Raw genomic sequence first — 23,061 nt, 5'->3', positions numbered from 1 at the left:
CACATAGCATGCGCACGCGCGCGTCTGTGTGTGTAGCTGCGTTGGATGGCAAAGTAGGTCGGCAAACTTTAGGGGCGTATTTTATTCACCTCCAGGGTAGAAAAAAGCACCTGCGATCGCAGATACTAAAACATCTCCTTTTTCGAGTTACGGCTACCTTTTCGTACCGACGAAATTTCGCTCGAACACCTAAACGCGTTCCGAGTTACAAGCGTTGCTGCCTGTTATTTTCCTTTTTTTTAAAAGCTTCAGCGATAACGGCACTTGTTGCCGCCGAGAAAGTTAGGCGAACTGCTTTTTGTCCGTAGTATCTGCTATCAGCCTGCGTTTAAACGCTCCAGAGTTGGAAAGGAATTTATCCGAATAATTATCTCGCTCGAATGTGAAGCCAGCATTTTAAAGTGACAAACTCTTTTTAATCTGAATTATAACTGTTCAATATTCGTGTTTCATTCGACTTTTGAAACAGTTATTTGCAATACTGACAAACTTCCCGAGTGTAACGGCCATTCAAAGGGTTAAATATGATGGCTCAAGATTCATAAATAAAATTCTCAACTAACATTTAAATAATAAATAAACCGACAAATTCAACAGCCTATATTTAATACTTATTTGCAATTTGTTACAATGCCGATGATATAGAAAATATTTGAGAGAAGAATAAGGAATCTCATTTATGTTACGGTAGTTTACCTTCGTTTCTGTCAAATGGTTTTTCCATGGTGACTGCGTGATAGAACAAGACGATGACGCTCCTTCTTTTCTACGCGTCGCTCATTTTTCACAACCGCGTAATATCTGCCATCAACTTTTCCAAACTCGCGCGTGGTCTGCGACGTCTGGCCTCGGCCCTTCGTCGACATCGTCTTCTTACGATTTTTTATCAAACACGCTCAGCAATTTATTTCGTTGATCGTTCTTTCGAGAGTTGCCCATAAAAGTCGTTACAACCAGCTTGTGGAATCGTTTCGTTCCGAACAAGCACAACTGAAATGGATGATTGTTACGAAACATCGGTGAAAGTGAGAAAAAATACCAGCTGCTTGTCCTCATTGGTCAGCAAACTTTCATAACTGCCTTTCAGCTATGATCAGAGTCGATCGAACCAAAAGGAAACACATGCGGTGAACTCTTAAAGAGAATCTTGGTATTCAAGCAACGCTCGCGTATCATAAAAACTGCTGTTTGCTAAATAAAACTCTCAAAACTTATACTCATCCATCACACTTTTGGTATCCTTTGTTCTGTTTCCAATTTCATTACATCTTAACTTATGTACGTCTAATTCGATTAGTGCTCAATTTTAACAAAAGAAAGAAATTACTTATGTGCTTTCATGAGATCATTTATTACAAAAAGGTGAAATAAATAAAATTTCAAAGTAAATCTAAAAAATATGTTTAGAATATCACTACTCTTCTTTGCTCTTGAATTTATGGAATTGATTAATGTGGCTTTTGAATCGTTCAAATGTCAAAAATGCTTACGCACGACAACACTGTGCGGCATTTTAATGAGGATTCAAGACAAAAATCAAAATTCGCTGACCACGTTCGCGCGGTCGCACGTTTACAGCCCAAGTTCCATAGTGCGGCGTTTGAATGAGGATTCGGAACAAAAAGCAAAAAATGCACACGTGTAATGTGCAGTTTTGCTGAAATTTGACATTAGGAAACCCGACGTGAATAAAAGTCAGTTTACCAAATTAATATTTTCTCTATTTTTTGGCCCGGTTGAAATATCTTTAATATTTATTTTTTTGTCGAACCACACGCAGTGACATTTAAATAAATAGTATACCGATGCCGGAAACAATCTGTCCATTTTTCGTATCATGCAGAAATCATTTATCCCTTTCGTTTCGTTAGATATTGTGCTGACAATTTAGTAAAGAACAAAGCTTTTTCTTAACTTTCAAAATCTTCTTGGAATAAATGTGCTCAAAAATCCTCTTCATCAAATTACGATTACGAATGAATTTCATTGAAAAGATAAAGACCATACAGCGCAGCAGCTTGTAGCAGGAAAAGCATTAATTTAAGGAAAAATTTTGTAGGACGTCGCCAACATTCAAAGCGCTCATAGGCCTAAAATTACTGTATTAATATATTGCGTTTTTAGCTTTCTGTCGTTTTTACTTTTTGTTATGAGTGGAATTAATCTTAGCTTTGTTAGTAATCTATGTGGCTAATGCTTCATTCTAAGCACGTGTTCGAAGATAAAACCACGAATCATTGTGATTGACAATGAACAAGTATCTCCTTCGTTTCCTGTGTCCTTGTTCTCTCCCATTTTTCCCTTTTCTATTTCCTTTTCGACACGCGAAGCCACACTTTGCGCGTCCCTTTTCCTCCGATATCAGTGTCTAGATCGGACGGTAGATTCTATCGGTATTTCACGGCGAATTTCGACGCGAGAAGTCTAGTAACGAGCAATCTCGGTCGTTGAGTCGTCTCGTTCGACAGATCGTGACAAGAATCAAAGGGCGCTATTGACTGAGAGATGCAACAGGAAACGTAGGGACCGTTCACCGGGCGAAACGACGAGCTACTTCATAAATATTTCAGCCGGTGCCTTTTCCTCGTATTACCAATTCCGTGTGATTTTCGCTGATTTAATGAAATACGTAACGGAATATTAATATGACGTATTCACGAGTTTCAACAGGTTAAATACCGTTCAAAAAGTTTTTAATTCCACGCGTTTGACGAAATCCACGCGCTTCGCGTTCCAATTCGGAAATCCTATCGAGAAAAAAGAACTCTCACTTTAACGTTTTCGAAATTAATTCTGTCGCTTTGGTTCCTTCCTTCTTTCCTCGCACGAGCAATTTAGCTTGCGTGAAAAACACACGTGAATGAATACATTGTTAAGGGTACGTTGTAAAGGTAGCATAGCGAGTAGAGCACAAAGCCCGTTGAGTGAGTTTTTAGAACGTTTGGAGGACAGAATGCCAAGAAAGCGTGCCAAAGTGCATTCGTCGGGCAAAGAACCTAATTATTCCATTTGGATTTATTCAGACACGGATTTGAAACGCTTAGTTCCTGACTATATAACGAGATAAATGTAATTAACTATCGCAATACGACGTCAGAATCAAACATAATCGGAGTTGATTTACATTTCAGAAAATGTCGCACTTGAAATACGAAACAACATGGCAATAAAGGTTGACGCGCGTAATGTAACGTTAAAAAGGCCAACAAGAGCACGAGGACAAAAGATTGCGTTTCTTCGACGAAACACAGTTACTCGTTGTCTCGTTGCGCTGTTCGTGTACTGATGGTTTACTGAGAACGTCAGAAAAGTCGGCCGAACCGCAGCCACATTTTCATTATCCGACACGCGACGTAGCCGCGGTTCTTCTTCCAGGAAATGAAAACCGCTGCTTAGCCCGCGTTCCCGTGAAACTCTGCTTGAAAAGCAGACGCAACCGTGAGCTAAAGAGCAGAGCGAGAATTATTTGAGCTGGATAAAAGAGAACGAGTCACCGAACTCCAGTCAAGAGAAATGGAACACGGAATGGGATAAATTAACCGGCTCGAAAATCCTATCGACCGTCGTGTCGCGTTTCGTGTTTCCTTTACGGTATTCGATAAGCTTCGCAGTAGAAGAAGGAGGAAAGGAAGAGAAGATGCTACAAATGCCTCTGTGTTTCGCATTCGATAAAACTGTCGTCGAAAATGAAAAAAAGGGAAGCGTAAGTACTTCGTTATTTGCATCCTGTTATTGTGTATTCCGGCAGATTTACTCGACGGCGGAACCATCTCGCGACTCTTTAGCTGGAAATTAGGGCTCTTTGCCTATCCTACGCCGTTCCTTCAGACTATTTAAACATGTATATCACAACGAAAGACGGGAGATAACTACGGAACTTTCGCGTTTCTTTCGCAAGGAAAGTCTAAGATGTCTTCTCGTGCTTTTCTTTTGTCGTATAGCTTTTACACAAATGTTTGTCAATGCTTCGACATTTATTTGCTACAAATTGATCGTTAAAAACGGAGAACCGACGTATTCTTTTGTTTAGCGTAGAAAAAATATGGAACGAATGTAACGAATGTAGCGGTAGCGGTAACGAATGACCGTTTCATTGGAAAAAGCCCATGAAGTACAACTAGTTCTAGTAGAGGTAACGAGAGACCGATGGGAAAAAAGGTGAGGATCGTTCCACTTTCTCCCATTTACGGGTAACGCGAACGCGCCACTGTGCGATCACGGTTGTTCCCCATTCGGCTGGTAATGGGCATAGAAAAACCATTTTTTGTTTGTAAGAGTGCCAGCAATTTCAGTACTTTAGAAGATCGACAAAAGCAACGCGTAACAACAGCTTCTTTTGTGTTCGCGTCTTCGTGAGAAGGACGAACAAGAGGAAAAGAAAAGAAAAATTAAAACGAATAAAAAAAGAAGGATCCTCCTCTGATAGTATTTTCTCGATGGTACGCGTGCTACGTTACCTGCTTTGAAGTCCGTAGAGATTCATCAAGCAGGAAACAGGCGAATCATCGCACCGAACAAAGCAACCAACCGTCTGCTGCCGAACATTATTATCCCAAGATCGAGGACGGTCGACGAAAGCTGAACGTCGTTCACTTTTCACTTGAGCTTCTCGTGAAAGAGCCAGGTAAAGAGCAAAGAAAAAAAGATGAGTGAAAAAAAACTAGTAAAATTCGGACAACAGGTATTATACTCGACGAGAGGTCGATGCACCGGCGATCCCATTCAGCCGCGAATTAATCCAGGCTTTCGATTCACGGCTGATCGTTCACGGACGAACGCGTCTTTTTCACACGAGAGGGCAATGTGAATACTCGATGAAATGAAAATTCGACAAAAATATGGTGCACCAGAGTTTCCAAGTGCACCTAATCCAGGTTACAGCGCGTGTTCCCTCGGAGCTTCAGTAGTAATGTAGAACCTGCAACATCCTTTGAAAATTCCCCGTTGCGATTACTAGGCGATCCATAGAGAACGTTCCGTGAAAACGGGAACTTGTTCACGAGCTTGGGTTAAGTCAACTAGTTACACTGGTCACGTAAACAGATGCTGTTGAGGTTGGATGTAAATGCTTTCTATACGAACGAGATCGTGGTGTGTAATTAAAAGTCTTGTGGTGGTAAGAAATTAACATCGACGAAAATGCAGCACCGCGTAATCCGAGAAATTTCTCGAAAGTTAGACTAGAGCTTTTGGCGATCGGGAAGATTAATTACACCGTAATTTGTCTGGTTTGATACAATGGCGCAGCTCCGCATTTATTTCATTTTCTCCTTTTTGTTTCCTTAACAAAAGACGCTCTGGATGATTTGTAACCGGTATCGCGAATTTATCGTAAATTTATCGCGTCTGAACAAGGAAACGTTTTCGAGGTGCAACTTTTCATCGCACAAAATGGCATTCGTGAGAATCAGAGAAGACAAGAATCGGAAGTCCCGTGGTGTAACGTCGGTGGTGAAATTGATAAGCGGTCGGCACACTTTAATAATAGAAAGTCGGGAAGAGTCGAAGCTGCTATAGAGGTTATAAAATTCCGCAGAAGTAAGGAAGACTTATGCAACGTTCAATTTGTATAATGTATTCAAAATACAGTCGTGTAAAAGTATGCGGTCTCGGATTTGCAATTATAATTTTTCGGATTAAGCTATGCTACACTTTCGGTCACACGAGACGCCTAAGCTTTCCAAGCTTCGTCGAAGAAACGTGGAACGTGCACAGAGACCGGGTGCAAAATATAATCCGGCGCGAGAGAAAAGTGTACACGAAACTTTAATAAAAAGTACACACGGATCTCGTTCTCGTACGAAAGATATTTACATCAGCTTATCCACGGAAAACACGTAGAGGCGAACCAAGACGTCACATTTGAACCAAAAAACCAAGGGAACAATTTTTTCCCTCGAGGAACATACGTGTCTCACTTTTCGATTTTTCCTTCACTCACATACTATGTCGATGAATATTTTCATTCTCGTTACATTTCTCCGTTACGTTATGTTGCGTTTCGTTGGTAAGAACATTTGATTTCACACTGTAACCAATGTATTCATTTCTCAGAACACTAGATCAGGATCAGTCGACAGCCGCAGACACTGGATCACAGATCACAATCCTGAAAACTCAAGAGTTTGACGACAACGCGGGTTGTGCGATCGAACTTGTGCAGACAAATCGGACGCGCGTTCACAGTCCAGAGTAGCGAACGAAACAAATGGAAAGGAAAAAAATCAAACGGTGGGGTAGAGGAGAAGAGTACAGTATGGACGTGGGTGCGATACGGTAACAAGTGGAAAAACTCAACGGCTAGATCCGACGGTCGTTGTGGCGCGCGGCGAGCCACTGACTGCCTCCACCAATTCCACGCCTTTCCCTGTCCTCCCACCCTCCAAGCGCCGCCACCTACGCCGATCACCCTTGCACACCCTCTTCGCGCTGTCCTCGACAACCCCAGGCGCAAACGCCACGACGATCCCTCCGTTCCTCCGTCCTTCTCAATCCCACCGACCTGTCTTCTCTTTCTTTCTCTCGTTTCTTTCTTATCTGTGCCTGCATTCTTTCTTTCTGTCTCATAATACTTCCCATGTTATTTCATTCTTTGCATCGTTGTTTACTAAATTTTTCGCTACTATTACTTATTTCTCGTTGGTTCTAGTTTGTCTCGTCTTTCTTCCTTTTCTCGATTTATTTCTCTTGTCTCTTTCGTCAAACACATACATTTTCTTTTCTTTCTTTCGGAATAGATAATTAGAGTTAACTTTTGTTTGCTCGGTTCTTTGTTAATCTTTATATATCCTACTGCACTATTTTTCTCGCCGCTTTTCTATTTCCTCCATTTTGGTATTCGAATACTACAAAAATTTGACTTCTTTTATTAACATTCATTGTCATTAGATATTTTTTATTGTACCAAAATTTTCTATATATATATATATATTTTTTTTTTCATGCCAAAAACTACTCAACTCCTCTGTTAACGATCTCTTCTCCTAACCTCGTCGATTTTTTACACTTCCCATCATTGCTCTACACGATTCCAACGGTATACTTCTCTGTTCAGATCTCTCTTTCAACCTATTCGATTCCTGTTTTCCAATCCCTCTCTGTTCTCGTTATTCGTTCCCTAGTTGCATCTGCGACAGTGGAACTGACATTCTGATACAAACCTCTCGGCCCAATCGAGCATGTAATTGATAGGTTTGCTCGGTCGACATCGCGCTACCTTCCAATTACTTAATTAAGGAACCAAGCATTAAATTTTGAATTGCAAATATTTCCGTTTTCCAGACAGAAAAAGATAGAAACATAAAACAGAAGAGACAAGGAGAAAAGGAAATAGAACAACAGGCGTGAAATGCTGGTAAATTAAAAAATAGCGTCGTCTGGTGAAATTCCTCTGACTCCGCAGCTTTTTCTGGCTGGTACCGTTTGTTCCACTTGTTCGTTACTTTCGACAAGCGGAGCCCTGGGATTACCAGCGATCCAAATCGTTTTTGGGAAATCGTTTTTAAAATCAATTGGACTTGCGCTCGTACCTTTTCCTATCTGCTAACTGATTCTACTCGATTTCCATCTCCGCGAACATATTTTCCCACTTTTTCTATAATAAATCAATTATACAAAAACACTACTGAGTTTTATGTCGCATTAAATTGACCGAAACGGTCTATTCCCAGATTTATTCTGCATATTTACCAATCTATCTAGGAGTTCGCATGAATTGTAAGTGGTTGAAAATCTATTTATATTCAATTTATAGTTGCCAATATTTTGATTGTATTAATTCTTTTTATTAAATGAAACACGATAAATAATTATAACCAGAATTTGTGCAAAATTTTCACAGAACCTGTTGATTGATGGAACAAGTATCGGTAATCGTTATGGTAATTTTCTATTTCTATCTGAGTTGGAATGACGAGCTTTCTAGGCCGTTGTGCAATGAATGCGACGAGTTTTCAATGTTCCTTCCTACGGCCGCTATTTTCATTTTTATTGACTCTCCCGTTGCATTACATTTAAATCGACGGCGTGTTCTGCGTCAGCTTTTTACAATCGTCCCGCGTTGCTTTCGATACTGTCGATGAACGGTATATTGGAATACAACGAAACGACCTGATATTAAATGCCAACGAAAAGTTCCCTAATTTTGCCCCGTGTAATCGTTACACGGTAGAATGCCGGAAATGGCTGCAATCCTTTTGTGCCACGAGGAAGATAAAAATAAAAGAAAGTAATAAAGATACAGGGGGTAAGGTAAGGTTAAGGTAACCTTAAAGTTAATTTGCTGTTGCGTTCCAGATCGCCGTTACATTTCTTATCTGCAAGTGCGAACAGAATAGAGCTTTGTATTAAAATAATGAAATCTGGTCTTAAAAATACGGAACGAGGTTGCAATGTAATAGGATACTAATGAATAATAATATAATAATAATATAATAATAGAATAATAATATAATAAGTATACTTAAATGCATAAGTACAAGTAATAACATAATGTGTAAGTATATTTAAAGAAAATTTGTAACCATTTGTGACATATCATAATATGGATTACAATTCTCTATCAAATACTGTACATTTGAAATACTATAATAATATTCATATTTTCTTAATTTCTATTTAATTCGTTTTAAATAAAAATGTTCGCTTGTATCGCTTTCCCACATTGAAACCCTTACATCTAATCGAATGAATCATGTGCTAATTCTAGGTGCTGTTTCTGGAAGGTAGGGATCAAAGTTCCAGACGTTTCCTTAGAAATATAATTCTTGAAATTTATCGTCAGAAATGATATAAAAGAATTTCTACGTACAATGAAGCTAACCAACACATTTTTGGATCAATCGAATCGATGTGAATTATCCGCTATAAATACGGGGACGAGAATTATTCTCTAAAGCTTCTCGATGCGTTTAAACATCGAACAAACTGTACCACATTTAAACAGCGTATTCGAAGCGCGTTAAGTCACATTTAAGTCTACCTGCCGAGCGGAAAACGCCAGCCACCGCGCCGGATTTATATCATATTAGCCGTGTAGAATTATTTCATGTGTTGCCGAGCAATACGGTAATCCTACAACGAATCGCAGTCCAATTGCCGCGCGGTCGGTATTTCAGTTTTTCCTTCGAGTAGCTTGCTCTTGTTCTATCACGCGCAACCCCTCGCCCCCGCCCTTTTTCGCTATTTTGCCTTCGTGTCGCTTTAAATGTACCTATCGGCTGACACAGAGGCTCTCTATTTTATGTCTCTTCTTTTTCTTCCGTTTTCCTTCCAAACAATACTCTGAACAATTGTCCAGGCCAAAGAGCACAGCGTGCATTTTTGTGTGTATTCGTTGCTATTCTAGTAGGTTTGGAACAGCAACTCTGATAGCATATGTTCAATATTTGATTTCCTTTTGGTTTTTTTACTCGCGGTGTAGGTACGCGTGGAAATAATTAAATATACGTGTTATTTTATGTTTCGCACGAAACAGAAGTTATTTCTATGCAACATGCCTCTATCATAAAGAAAAAGTTAATTGAAACATCAATCTGTGAGAAAAAATACACAGTCACGTACGGAGAGAAGAATCACTATCGTGTCTCGTAAAAAAGCAATTACCAATTCCGGAAAACTACGTTTCGAAACTCGTTCTCGGAAAAAAAAAATGCAATACGAGTTTATTGAACTCTGCCAATAATCATCATCGCGAAATTTGGGTGACCTCGTTTTCATGATGTTTCCACTGCTACACGTTCGAATCGCTCTATGTTCGTACTTATTGTTCTGCCGATGACTTACACATACGTATACAATGAAAGAAAATTATGTTATAATTATTCAAGATCAAATCTTCTCTTTTATGAAACCCACTGTATTCCAGTCATCGTGAGGGTAAAAAATGTCAAAGAAAAATGAATATCAAATATGAAAATAAAGTGGAAATTTTTAATAACTCATCTTAAACATTTCTATGCGAATTTGAATTTAGTACTGCATATAACTTCTTTCCATCCTGAAAATATATGCATACGTATGTACGCGAGTACGTCCATATCTAGTATTCGTCGAGATTCGGCGCTGTAAATCAAGAGACAATCGAAAGGAAAATCAGATCAGACTTCCCGCGGGCTGCGGAAGGAGGGGAAAGCTGAAATGTCGACAGAAACGAAGTGCCAACGACAGCGAACAAAACGCCCTCTGTTTTCGCCCGTCAATACATTTTCTACTCGTTCTCCAGTTTAGTTCGCACCGCGACTCTCCGCAACTCTCGGTGTAAATTACGTTTCCGCGACCTATTGGTGTTTTCGCCACGAATGGAAGCACGTCGACCAAAGGTTTCCAAACGTAGACGCGCGAAGGGTAATAAAATAAATTGCAGCACTTAGCGGGAGGCTCTGGGGGGCAGCTAATGCTCTTCCTCTGCCGTCCTAACATCCCCCTACCCGTCGACCAAGTTACCACTCTACTCCTGCCAGCATCCCTGTCGACTAAACTACCTCGATTAGCGATGCTTAATACATCCCACTAGCAACTTTATGGGCTCGAAACAGCCGGCTACCTTAACTGCCCGATTACTACTTCATGGCCTGGCTTGACTCCCTTTAACTTTTAACCTGAGCCTGACCTCTTGCAACTTCGGATGCAGGCCAGATCCATGTGAGTTCTTTCGTGCTCGTGAGACAATATTCAGATCGAATATTGGAAATTTTGAAGTTGGCGAGATCAAAGGAAGAACGTTACGTCTTTGTCGGAATAAGACACCAATATTAAGTTTCGATATTTGAGTATAGAAAATTCAACGAATCGAGTCAAGAAACTCGGCTCTGGATTTGGCTTTAAATTTACTTGTGAACCTCGATACTCTCCTAACGACTCGAGTTGGATAAATAAGGCGATGCATTCGAGTCTCGAATCTCGATAGAAAGATGTTTGGATTTTGCCGATTTGGTGGAGACCACCAGATTATTCGAAGATGCGGCATGGGATAAAAATATCAATACTCATTTGCATTAATTTCCAACGAAACGCAGCCAAGGTGGAGGCGCGGTCAACTTTTTTCATTATCGTTGGAGGGTTTCTTCGATTTTAAGAGGCGTTCCTCGTGGAGCGAGGAACTGAATAGTTGAATTGGTATCGATTCCCTTCTATCCGTTTTGACTAAGCTACCTTAATTAGCGATACTTAATATATTCTCCAGGGAACTCAAGCTCCGACTAACTTTTCGATTATTTCTTCGCCGGGATCCCCACCCTTAGTTTATTAGGTCTATTAAATTTCCAAGAAGCGTTTGTATGTAACCGATTAACATCATTGACTAACTTATTATGCGAATATCTTAATGAAACACAAATAACGTATTAATTGACGAGGAAAGAAGTTATAGAAGCAATATTTAATTTATAGTGTGAAAACACTTTAACTCTTTTATAATTTTTATGTGTAATAGAGTTCGCCATGTATAAAGTTATAATTTAATTTTGTATAACATTATAACTCAATTTGTCTTGCCAACCTTTCTGAATGCGGACATTAAGTTATATTATAAAACCGTGAATAATATGATAAGTATTATTCAATTTTGTCACTACTTACTTACTAATACCTCTAACCTTGTGATCTCTACTTATCAGAAAGACATTTGTATTTAATTAAATTAATGCGCATATATATTTTGATGTATGTAGATATAAATGTACTTACATATGCGTATACAAATGCATTTGTGTGACACAAAAGTGCTCCCATTGTTCACATGTATAAATACCTCCTGTTCACGACGAACGTCCGATAGTTACTATTATACATCAATTGACGTAAGGAGGTTCATTACAGTCATAGACATAAAGCTGCAATGATCGGTATGAACAAAATATTCTAGTAAAAAGCCAAGAATAGGTCGTGAATCGAAAATGACAGAAACGGAGAAAATATCAAGAATGGGATTCGTAGAGCTTTACGATTTTTATTGGAATCAGAATGCTGGTGAGTACCAAAAATTCAAAGTTTCCAAGACAAATTCGTACGAGGAATACTCATAATCCTGCTTGCTAATTTTTAGATCCAAGGACAAATGGTTTACCATTTATCGGATCGCCTGTTATTATACCTTCCATCGTATTGTTTTACTTATACTTTGTTCTAAAATATGGTCCCGAATTCATGAAAGATAGAAAACCGTACGACTTGAAAACCTTCATGAAATACTACAATGTCTTTCAAATTATCGCTAACACGTATGTGGTGCAGCAATTCATCACTGTAGGCTGGTTCACTGAAATAACCATGTACTGTGAAATACCAGATTTTTCGTATAAATCTGGTCCTCTCAAGGTGCGTTAACCATCACAATTATTACGAACCAATTAATATGTACAATTTTGTTTATCAATCATAATCTATTTATCAAAGAACTTTATTCATTGATAGTTTTTTTATTACAGTTAACTTATATAATGTGGTTGGTAACAATGTTGAAATTGATCCATTTCGTGGAAACGTTCGTCTTCGTTCTTAGAAAGAAGACGGAACAAGTTTCATTTTTGCATCTATACCATCATGTAACTACGATCTTATTATGTTGGCTTACGACAAAATATGTTCCGGTGGCGATGTCTTCGTTCACTCTGCTCGTAAACTGCGGCGTACACGTGATCATGTATACCTATTACTTCCTTAGCACGTTTGGTCCAAAGTTTCGGAGAGTATTAGCTACATATAAACCAATATTGACCATCGTGCAAATGGTAAGTGCAAATTAAATTTTAAGTTTAATCATAACTTATTTAGTCAATTTTAATATACTATTTTTCTCGTTACATCAGGCACAACTTATAATTTTACTGATACAAAATGTGCAATCGCTTCTTCCGTCTTGTCCTGTACCGAAACTACCAGGCGCATTTTCGGCGACTAATTTAATCATAAATTTCATTCTTTTTTACAATTTCTATCAAAGAAAATACACGAAATCTGCTTCAAAGGAACGTTGAACCATATTGAAATCGTAAAAAATTGTGTATTCAATATAATACGTTTTTATTATGATCGTAAATGCACCTGTTTTAATCACAAAACTACAAAATATAACCTAATCAATGAAAGAAGACGCTTTCGAAAGAGATATAACGAAAACTACCGCTATAAATATTATTTCAATGAATAGTTTAATCGATTACATTGAACTGGCTATAATTTAATTTACCAATTATTACGATATTTATATAAAAATGATATTTGTAGATACTTATCAATAAAACATAAGAGAAACTACATCGTAAAGTTCAATGAACTGAAGTATTACAAGGTTAGTATAAATATATGCGTATCAGAATTCAAACGAACGTAGTAAACCATATTATTCAAATGATATGTGCAATCGGCGATTAGCATACTCAAAAGTTCCAAAATGGTAACAATGGAATGAAATTACAGATGCACTAACACTAACGTGAACTATCATTGTATGCATCATAGTCTACACATTGTTGCAAGGTTATGGAACCGACCAAGAGTTAAAGTTCACTTGCTTAACAATGAGATGTTTAAACGGACGAATCGATAGATATCTATCTAAGCAAATAAGCAAACATTGCATAATTCATTTCCTTAGTATTTTTGAATCTTGTACCGCCCTTTATCTTTTTGTTTCACTTTTTTTTTTTTCTTCCTAACACATCGATATGTGTCAATTCGCGAATTGACAAAATAGTCGATAAAGTTAGAACACGAAAAATTGGTTAAGGCTTTACGAAGTATAAGTATCAAGTTAGTCACTGCATCAATCAGTGTCACTACTTGATTAATTAAGGACCTTATTATATCGTGATGGCTACCTCATTTCTCATTTAATCATTTATGCACGGAAGCTGTCAGCCTAGGATTGCGAATAAATAACGCGAAGTTTAATACTTGAGAGAAATGATAGCATTTAACGCGACCTTTTATGAATTTGACTGATTTTATAATGTCTAATTGGAATTATTCAAGTCGTAAAGAGCTACCGATTCGTGAATATAAGTAAGAGAAGTTTTAAACTTACGTGCGTAATTTGAAAAATATTCATGAGAAGGAAGCTGAGAAGTCGCTTACCTGAAACATAAAGAAAACAAGTTATAAATATATTAAGAATATGTTGAAAATATTAAAAAAGAAACGAAGGAAAGAGATATACAAGTATATAAAGTGTGTATATAAATAGCTGATATAGACAAATTGATATCGATGCAACTACTCGAATTTATGGTTTCCAATATGTATATATACTATATCATGAATAGTAAAAATCTAGATAAATTCTATCGAATGAAATCTAGATGAATCTCTTTTTTTCTCTCTAGTTCTAACTGCCATCGAAAGACTAATTATAGTTACCGACAAAATATCACTTTTCGATGTGTAGCTTGAGGAGATTAAGAGGTTTCTTCGCGTGTCTTTGAAAGGTTGGTTTTCAAAGTGCAACTCGTGGAGACAAAATTTCGACACATGAATCAACGAAGATTTTATTCATCTTTGCAAACACGATCTGAATAGGAAGTGACGTAGAATACGGAAATGGAAACGATAGAGAGAATATTATTTTGCAATATACCGAATGATTGCGTGAAATTCAATTTGAGCTCGTGAGAACACAATAGTAGCTATTCGACATATGAGAGTATTCACACTTTAATTTAGTTGCTCATAGACAGGAAAACTCTAAGTTCTAATTAGGACACATAGAACCCGAGAGTTTCTGTCCTGCTTTTCAATAGCGATTGGCACGTCACCACGAGAATGCTAAGCCCCGAACAGGGATTATGGGATTGTGAACTAGTTGCCGAACTTAAGAGCGCGTGCATGCACCATGCAACAGACTTACACAAGAACGCATACGAAATTCGATAGCTCAACTATTTCTTTCCAGCGTACAATTCTCTTTTTGTTAAGAATTTGAAAATTATCGATTTAGAGAGGGAAAGAACAATGGTTGTTTAAGCTAGAACTTCCAATTTAAACTTTTCATTTAATACAAAGTACTCCAATTAACCAAACCATTTATACTTCTTCCTAAGACTTGACATTAGCTAATGGTCGTTATTCCAGTTTGAAAGGAATTAACGTTTCTAAATACCTCGATCTAAACCTAACATTCTTCCTCTTGCGAGATCACAACGTTGCTTCCGGGCACCGACGTCTTAAATTGATCGATATAATTACCAAAAGGAAAATGTATCTGGCACGCAAGCATTTCGCTTCACGTGCCATTAGACCAGAGGAATCCTAATTCCAGTCTCGCTCATGGAAAAGTAACTCGGTGGTACGCGTTCTCGATCCAACAGGATGATAAAAGTCAAATCGAGAACGAAGATTCTACTTTATGATATGTGTGAATCGTTATGACATTGAGGTACGAGATATACTTATCACACATTATTTTCTGTCTCGTAGATTAATTCGCAAAATGGTTCGATACTTAAGATTATTTTCGATGTCAACGATCTTTTATCACTTTTCTCAATAAGATAATTAACTAAAGAATTCGCTAATTGCAAGCTGCGAAATGTCTGTGTCCATGAGATAAAGACTGTTGATTCGTCTGCGTTCAGTAGCCAAAAACGATCTTAATTACTAGAATTCAGATTGGACTTCTTTAGATCAATTCATTGATCATAATTTGTTTGATATATAAAGAGAATGTTAAAAGACACTGAATTATCAAATTTATGAAGGTTATGAGTTTTAGGTTTTAATATCTTGTTTTTACAATTACTAAAAATGCATCAATACTTTTGGGGAAATGAATATCTACGTTTTTCGAGAATAAAACATTATTATATATATATTTTTTTTTTATTCATTTTCATTATATTTTCATTGTGGAGAATCACTCGTATGTAGTTTAGCTACTCACTAGTCAGTAGTTTTAGCGTTAAACAGGTACATCTGAAAGATGTAGAGATTGCGTTAGAGCGAAATATCCTGGGATTTTTTGTTGAAAAGAAACCAACCAAATTTGCGATTCAAACATCTGTCTTATGATTGCGTGATAGTTTTTTTCTATTTCCCTGCTAAAGAATTCCTTAGACGTTCTCCATTTTCTTTCCCAATTTTAGAGATTAAGAATATTTGCAATCTTTTAGTTTCTTAAAAAAAAAAAGAAGAAGAAGAAGAATCATAATGGAAAGAAAAAATGATTAGACGGTTGGATTTATCGGCAAAAAGACAATCAAACGACAATTAAACAGTTTCTACGAAATATAGAAACCTTTTACAATTATCCTAACAAACCTGTTTTTGATTTAGCGCGCGCTTTGAAAGTCTATCATCTAACAATATTCGTTTCGTGATCAGCTCCTCGACCTCGCGACGATTCGTTCAGAGAAATAAAATCGTCTCACTTCTCACGATGACAAAATCTCATATTTTTTCGCCGAAAAGTGCTGCGCTAGTAACTAGTTCGCGCTGGCGCGCGCGTTGAAAACGTAACGAGTAAATTTTCATCAGCTTTTCCTCCTGTATTTCCATTACTTTTAGAAATTTAAATACTTCTACTTAATGATTCAGAAATACCATTTCAAAATAATTCATAATTCTTCAATATTTTAATAACGTTGCAAAACGTTCTTTTATATTTGAGCTTAGAAAAATATTCGCGAAAAGTACCAAAAATAAATTATTCGCAGTAATATAAAAATTATTCGAAAATTATTCCCACTCCCTATTATAACTTTATCTTCCAAAAACTTTTTGATGACACTAGAACAATCGGCAACGACTAAATCGAGGGGTGAAACTTTTTCAATAACACGTGTATGCATGAAAATGTGTTTGGATTGAATTGAAACGCCTCTCTCGGTCATGCATTTCCGTGACACGGTCGAGGATGCACGGTTTATCTGTTCGAATAGTTTACGTGATGCTAGAAATTGAAACAGAAACGAGTAATCTCGGTGTAGTCGTGGGGAGAATGCAAATATCAATTTTGCAAGGGGCCAGTGGAAAATGCGGTACAGAATGGTAAAAGACAGAGAGAAGAGTAAAGAGGAGTGATAGGAGGAGGCAGAACGATACAATTGAGACATCGACATAAGCGTTTTAAACAAGTATGCCCGCATCGCTTTTGTTCCACACGAGCTGTTGTATCGTCACTTTACACTGCGCCTGCCGCGACCATTGTTCCTCCTATGAAACGCCGGCTGACATACTTGCGCCGACGCGACGGTTCTCTTCTGAACAATGTAAAATAGCAAACTAATGTGTATGTACGGTCCCCGTTAAAGGAAACGCGTCCTTCCTTCCCGTGTTGTTCAATTCGTTTTCGTTAACCAGGAACCACCATTCTACTCGTATTCGATTTTGCGATATTTAGGAAAATGGATATTTCGAGAAGAGTGAAACGAGTAAGAAGATTGAAAGATGAAATTTGATAACAGCTTACATATTTTAGCGAAAGTATTTCTGAAAATTCGATGTCCAAACCCTATTCTGTATCAGATTTACATATTTCTGAGAGAGATTTCAATTTTTCTACTATTGCAGATCTTGAATCGTAACTACAAGTCGGTTTAAAGAGTTAATCGGCTCTTAATAATCCGGATAAAACAATAATTCTGTATCGTCTTTAAAACTTATCCTTTCGATATTTCTACTATCGTAAACTTTGTATGTCAAAATAAAATATTAAAATTCCTTGTGGTTCAGATATAACGACAATTGTTCACCATGTGTCGTACATGTACAAACAACTATTGTCCACGGTAAATGGGAAAGTATCGGTGGAAACGTGGCACGATAGTGAATACGGTAACTTAGGATGCTCGTCGTGGAGAACTAGAGGCACAAACAACACAATCGTTTAAGAAACAAAGAACGAGAAAGTTTCCACCGGTAGCTGATACAAAGGGATATTTTTCTTTTGGAGAGGGAGAAAGTGGCACGCGATAAGACGTGGAATTACCTCGATGCAGTAAGGGGCCAGGGGCATTGTTGCGAGACGTCATACTCAACGAAAGAACTCGATTACTCCTGTTTCGCGAATCGGCTCGATGAAATATAGCAGTTTCCGCTTTTATGGTAATAATAAGAGCACCGATTCAGCTGGCTTCTCGTTTAAAACTTTCGTAAGCGTTGATTTAGAAGAAGAGAAACTATCGGACAAGGAAGGAACAACGGATGAAAGAAAGAAAGCAGAGTCGACGGAGTTAAGGAATAACTGAAATACAAAGGATATATAAGCAAACGTTATTTGTAACAATTTAGCGATAATTTGTAAAAATATGAGTATAAAATATTTATTATAATATAAAATATTGTTGATTTTACATAAATAAAATTGTAAGAAAATATATGAAATCAGAACATTCTAAATTTATACGTTATAAATCTGCAATATAGCTAAAAACTTATAAAAATCGAGCAGTATCTGAACTACTCCTGATGTCTAATTTCTGTTACGTCACGAACACGTCTGGCAAGTAACTAAAACTTGCACGCGCTCCACCAGAGTTCAGTATGTTCTAAGAGCTTCGATGTACTCGCTCAAATTAGCTCAAATGTCGGAAGTTCGGTCGATTTCTCCTAGTCAATAGATTTTACACGAGCATCGAAGCGCGTTGAAAGGCTTTTTATATCGCGACCGATTGATCAGAGCGATCCAGATTCATGGGATGAATTTCTCTGGGAGGTTGTTGAGAAAATTCGAATCGATGCAACGATGAAATAAAAGAGTCAATTAAAACCGAACCGGAGGAAAAAATAATTTCGCGATCGTTTTGGGCCTTTTCGAGTTTCATTGTTCGAGCTCGTACCTTTAAAATTAAGAAAGTTTTGTGAATTTAAAGGCCGGAGCCGCAGGGCTGCGAAATAAAGTAGGAGAAAAAAAGGCAGAAGGAAACAACAGATACGCGTATCTGCTGTACCTATCGATAATTCTGTCTACAGAGAAACAGTAAAAGAATCGAGTTTACGATTTCCTTGTCGCGAGAAGTGAATCTTTCATCGGCCAAAAGATACTGAGTCGAGTCCTATTATTTAACGAACATCGATAAAAACGATTAGAAATCCACCTAATGACAGATTACATTACAATATTAAATGTTTGTTTACATATTTTTTCACGCTTAACTTGTTCACAATTTCTCCCTAGCGGGGACAAGAATTTTTCAAACATTCACTTCATCGGCATTCCGCGTCGCCAATCAACGCGATTGAAATTAATGAATTTGCACGGAAAAACTGAAAACTCCGCACTTTGCGTACCGGCGATGTATTTAAATAAAAAATCGATTTCACGCGATCTTTGTCGCTGAACGTAGACGGAATAAATTCAAATAATTTGCGACGACATCTTCGCTCAACGAGAGGAAAAAGGACATTGACAAGACAATACGAAAATGGAAAAATAGATGAAAAATAACACGTTTGAGACGGCGAATGGAACCAAATTTTCTGAAAACGATTCGTATTATTAATGTAAGATTCTCCAGGAGCGAACGCTATCGATAGCCGGGTTATATATGGACGACCTTAAACCCCTCTCGACAATTCACTCCCGCTCAGAACGAGAAAATGTTCGCGGATGCCTGAGTGGAAAGAAAATACGACGATGCAAGATGGTCTCGCGAAATGATTTAGATCTCCTCGATACCACGATTCAACGGTCCTATCGTTCTTTATCCTAACTATCGTGCGTTAACTTCGAGCTATTTGCTCCTATAACGATAAAAATTAGATGATGGGGGACCAATGGCTTCTAAATGTATATCATACAAGCTTATATTAAATCTCCTTCGAACGTACCATACCTTTTATGTACTTATAGACATAAAAGAAGTTATCTTGATACGTATCTGTTTCTAACCGTAATTTTGTTTGATGTTGAACCTATTTCGTATATCTACTTTCCCACACTTTCGAAGGTAATCCAACAAAACTCCTTATGGGATAAATATTATGACGAAATAGATTCGCTTAATACAGGAAATAAATATAAATATCATTCTCGTTCGTCAACTTCATAAGCTTCCCAAACTCTTTTTCACATGGAGGAGTTACGCGGATGCCGCATAAATTTCCCGGAATATCCAATGACTGCCGAGACAGAAACGAAAGAATTCAGATCAAGAGTAATTTCGTGCCGGTGCATTTCGATGACCTACTTTGCAGCTCAGCGAAGTCTGCATACACAAAGTTAACCGGTGGAACCGGTGTCGCCCGATGCGAGATTCAACGATAGATCACGTTTTAAGAATAAGGGCCGATCGCGATCGCAGGCTTGCGCAGGGCGATGATGGAAAAATAGGCGAACGAGAAGGAATTACACTCTTAAAATCGAGGGAAAGGGGGACGCGGTCGGACGGCAAAAATAAGCGGAGGCAAAGCGAAGAAATAGTTAGAAGATGGATAGGTAGATAAGAAAAAACGGAGAGGCAAGCAAACGAATGGAAGGGAAGATAGAAGCGTTATCGGCGTTCGGAATTTATCCTTTGGCAGAGGGAAGCTGATAGATTCATGGACCTTACTTCAGACCGGTCGGCGCAAACTTTCTTTACATTTAAACGTTGTACTGATCGCAAACCTAAATCCCAGTTCACACATCTATCCAAACCAATTCCGACGTGCTTAATTGTCTTTTAAATTTTTTTGCATCGTACACAAGCGAGCGAACCGGTGCTCCTCCGATAATTAACGAAAATTTAGTTTGCTGCTTCCAATGGACTTTACAGGGATCCCGCTTTGATCTCGAAACGTTAAGCAAAGCAAATTCGCATTAAGGATCGCGTTGAAACGGGATCACACAAATACATACTTCATTTACAACGCAATAAAATGCGCGCCAACATTTGAATGGGAATATCAAATCGATATTACCGATACGCAAGTTAAACGGGACTGTCTGGTCTCTCGAACGCGGGTCAACGTCCATTTCGCGCGTCGGTTTAACGACATCGGAGTTCCGTTAGAATGTATAAACAAATTGAAACGTTCCAGAGAATTTATGGAAATTTAATACAGCAATACATTACAATTTACGGGCCGAATTATCATTTCGAGCATATTGTACTTGCGGCGATTAAAATTTATAATCCTTACAATTCGAAAATTCTCGAACGATATGATTTTATTTTCTATGCCGGTGTCCACAAAATACTCTTTTGTCTCTGGGTTCATGCATGCAGAACTTTCGGAGGTTACTCTTTTATGGGTCGAACTTTCCTTTGTGTAGTCTATTGTCCGTCGATCGATTTTATGGCAGGCGTGACCGATATCTTCCGGATTAAATTCAGACCAGCAGGTTTGACTGCGGGTGCCGAAAACTTGAAAATTTTTCTATCGGAAGAAAGCAAAATCAGCTGGTGAATCAGCGCCGTTACAATCCTCATAAACCACAATCCTGCATTTTGTCATCATAAAAGTAAATTAAACATCAGATGCTTAGTCACTTATGAAACGAACGAAGGCAAGATCGCTAACAAAAATTTATTCGACAGAGAAATAAACCGCGCGCGGATTAAGCAATTAGCGTTGGTAGATACGCCGTTACACTTATAAATACGAATTAAACGCTGACGTTTAATTAAATGGTGCTCTTCAATAATATTTTTCACGATACACAAGAACTGCAACTTTCGACTATAAAGCATACAGGGATTTTGCTATGAATATGGAAATGGGAGCTTCAATAAATTACAAATATTCGTAGGTATCACAAGGTATAAAGTAAAGCACCTGCATTACACTGTATTAAACGCTATTCAAAGGAAATTCATAAGGTAAAAATTGAAATTGCTAAATAATATAATTCTGCACAAAGTTTTCAATTTCGGTTAAAAATATTTCAACCGCAAAATGTAAAATTTTGCTGTAAAATGATATAAATGAAATGAATGTGTCCTATTGAATTATTTTGCAATTTTGTCATTGATCGAGAAATGAAATAAAGAGGCTTTCTTCTGTCCTGAATGTACGATAAAGATCGAAAACATATCTAGAAAAATTATAAAACAATTATTATATATAAAATTATATGTACATCTAGCTTTATTGGAAACAGTGATTCATTCAAAGTTGGTAGGATAATGTAATCGCGAACAATGGCGCGAACCACGAATGATGGGCACATTTAAATTAAATAATTGTTATACTACATGATGAAATTGCAGTAACATCCTAAATAGATAACACAGTCAATACGTAATCCGCTCGATGATTAACAAAACATGTTACCCAAACATCACGTCAATTCAATTATATTACGAAAATACACGCGCATGATCGCGGAAACGAAAAAACATAAATCCCGTTCTATCAGGATGAAAACTCGAACGGATCAATGAGCTCGATTATAGAGAATCAGGATATTACTGGCAACGACCGGTCATTCCGAATCGGCGAGTATATGACATTTTTCGAAAATTGCTTTCTGAAATACCCATTGATGGGAATCCCAATGCGGAACGATTCTCATGAACATTCATCGAACATACGTATTGTAAAATTGTCAGATGATAATCGATGGAAAATAATAACGACGGAACAAAGACGACTATAGGAACGTCAAACGCTTTACAACATCGCAAAGAAATAATCCAATGAAACAAAGGTAAAAGTATCAGGCAATGAATATATATCTCGGTTAACCAAGAAAAACGTAAAGTTTACTGTGGCTCTTAAATCTTGATAAAATGGCACAATGACGTAATATGGATAATAAAATGGCAAGTTACGAACCACGTTAGAATAGCAAAGAGAGAAAAATGATTAAGCACGCGACGAAAAACCTTTCGACGATTCGTAGCCATTGTGAAAATTGTTCTCGCGCATTTGGAATTTGGCTGCTGCGATAAAAGCCGACTAACTATTATCTCCTATTACAGATCGGTGTAAAAACTATACGAACGAACGCAATGACTCCAGCGGTCACAAACGTTGCGAATGGAGAATCAGAACTTTACTGTTTTGCCAAAAGTTAGGAATTGCGAATCGTAAAACGTGCTTTATAGAAGGCATGTTTCAGGCCGCACAGGGACTGAAAACTATAAAATATTACTGCTTGTAATGCGGAGCATGCATTTTTGGCGTCTGCAACGACCGGTTTCC

General features: G+C 37.7%; 2 protein-coding genes across 18 annotated transcripts in view; one reads left to right on the top strand and one right to left on the bottom strand.

Annotated features, from left to right (window-relative positions):
- The window catches only part of Dlg1 (MAGUK family member discs large 1), a 530,764-nt gene that overhangs the window by 373,231 nt on the left and 134,472 nt on the right, over nt 1–23,061 (bottom strand). For 3 of the 17 annotated variants that reach the window (XM_072004600.1, XM_072004670.1, XM_072004592.1), the window contains exon 1: nt 4,458–4,876. The exons of 7 other annotated variants lie outside the window; for them this stretch is intronic. The gene's annotated coding sequence lies outside the window, so the exon portion shown is untranslated. Of the gene's footprint in view, nt 1–4,457; nt 4,882–23,061 lie in introns of those variants that run through there. 7 more of the 17 variants (XM_072004614.1, XM_072004639.1, XM_072004601.1 and 4 more) reach the window with 5 other exon arrangements.
- LOC139987932 (very long chain fatty acid elongase 1) lies at nt 11,765–13,005 on the top strand. Its single transcript, XM_072004764.1, has 4 exons — nt 11,765–11,967; nt 12,044–12,315; nt 12,426–12,728; nt 12,807–13,005. Exons 1-4 carry the CDS (start codon nt 11,895–11,897, stop codon nt 12,972–12,974), a joined length of 816 nt encoding a protein of 271 aa, XP_071860865.1. The 5' UTR covers nt 11,765–11,894; the 3' UTR covers nt 12,975–13,005.

This window comes from Bombus fervidus, chromosome 1, assembly GCF_041682495.2.
Source record: "Bombus fervidus isolate BK054 chromosome 1, iyBomFerv1, whole genome shotgun sequence".
Taxonomy (NCBI): Eukaryota; Metazoa; Arthropoda; class Insecta; order Hymenoptera; family Apidae; genus Bombus; species Bombus fervidus.
This window is presented reverse-complemented; position numbering and strand designations above follow the sequence as displayed.

Excerpts from the sequence above, each read along its gene's own strand:
- LOC139987932 (XM_072004764.1), top strand. The coding sequence starts at position 11,895 with ATGACAGAAACGGAGAAAATATCAAGAATGGGATTCGTAGAGCTTTAC. Across the intron at positions 12,316-12,425 it reads ATAAATCTGGTCCTCTCAAG|TTAACTTATATAATGTGGTT; the intron begins GTGCGTTAACCA and ends TTTTTATTACAG. Across the intron at positions 12,729-12,806 it reads TATTGACCATCGTGCAAATG|GCACAACTTATAATTTTACT; the intron begins GTAAGTGCAAAT and ends TCGTTACATCAG.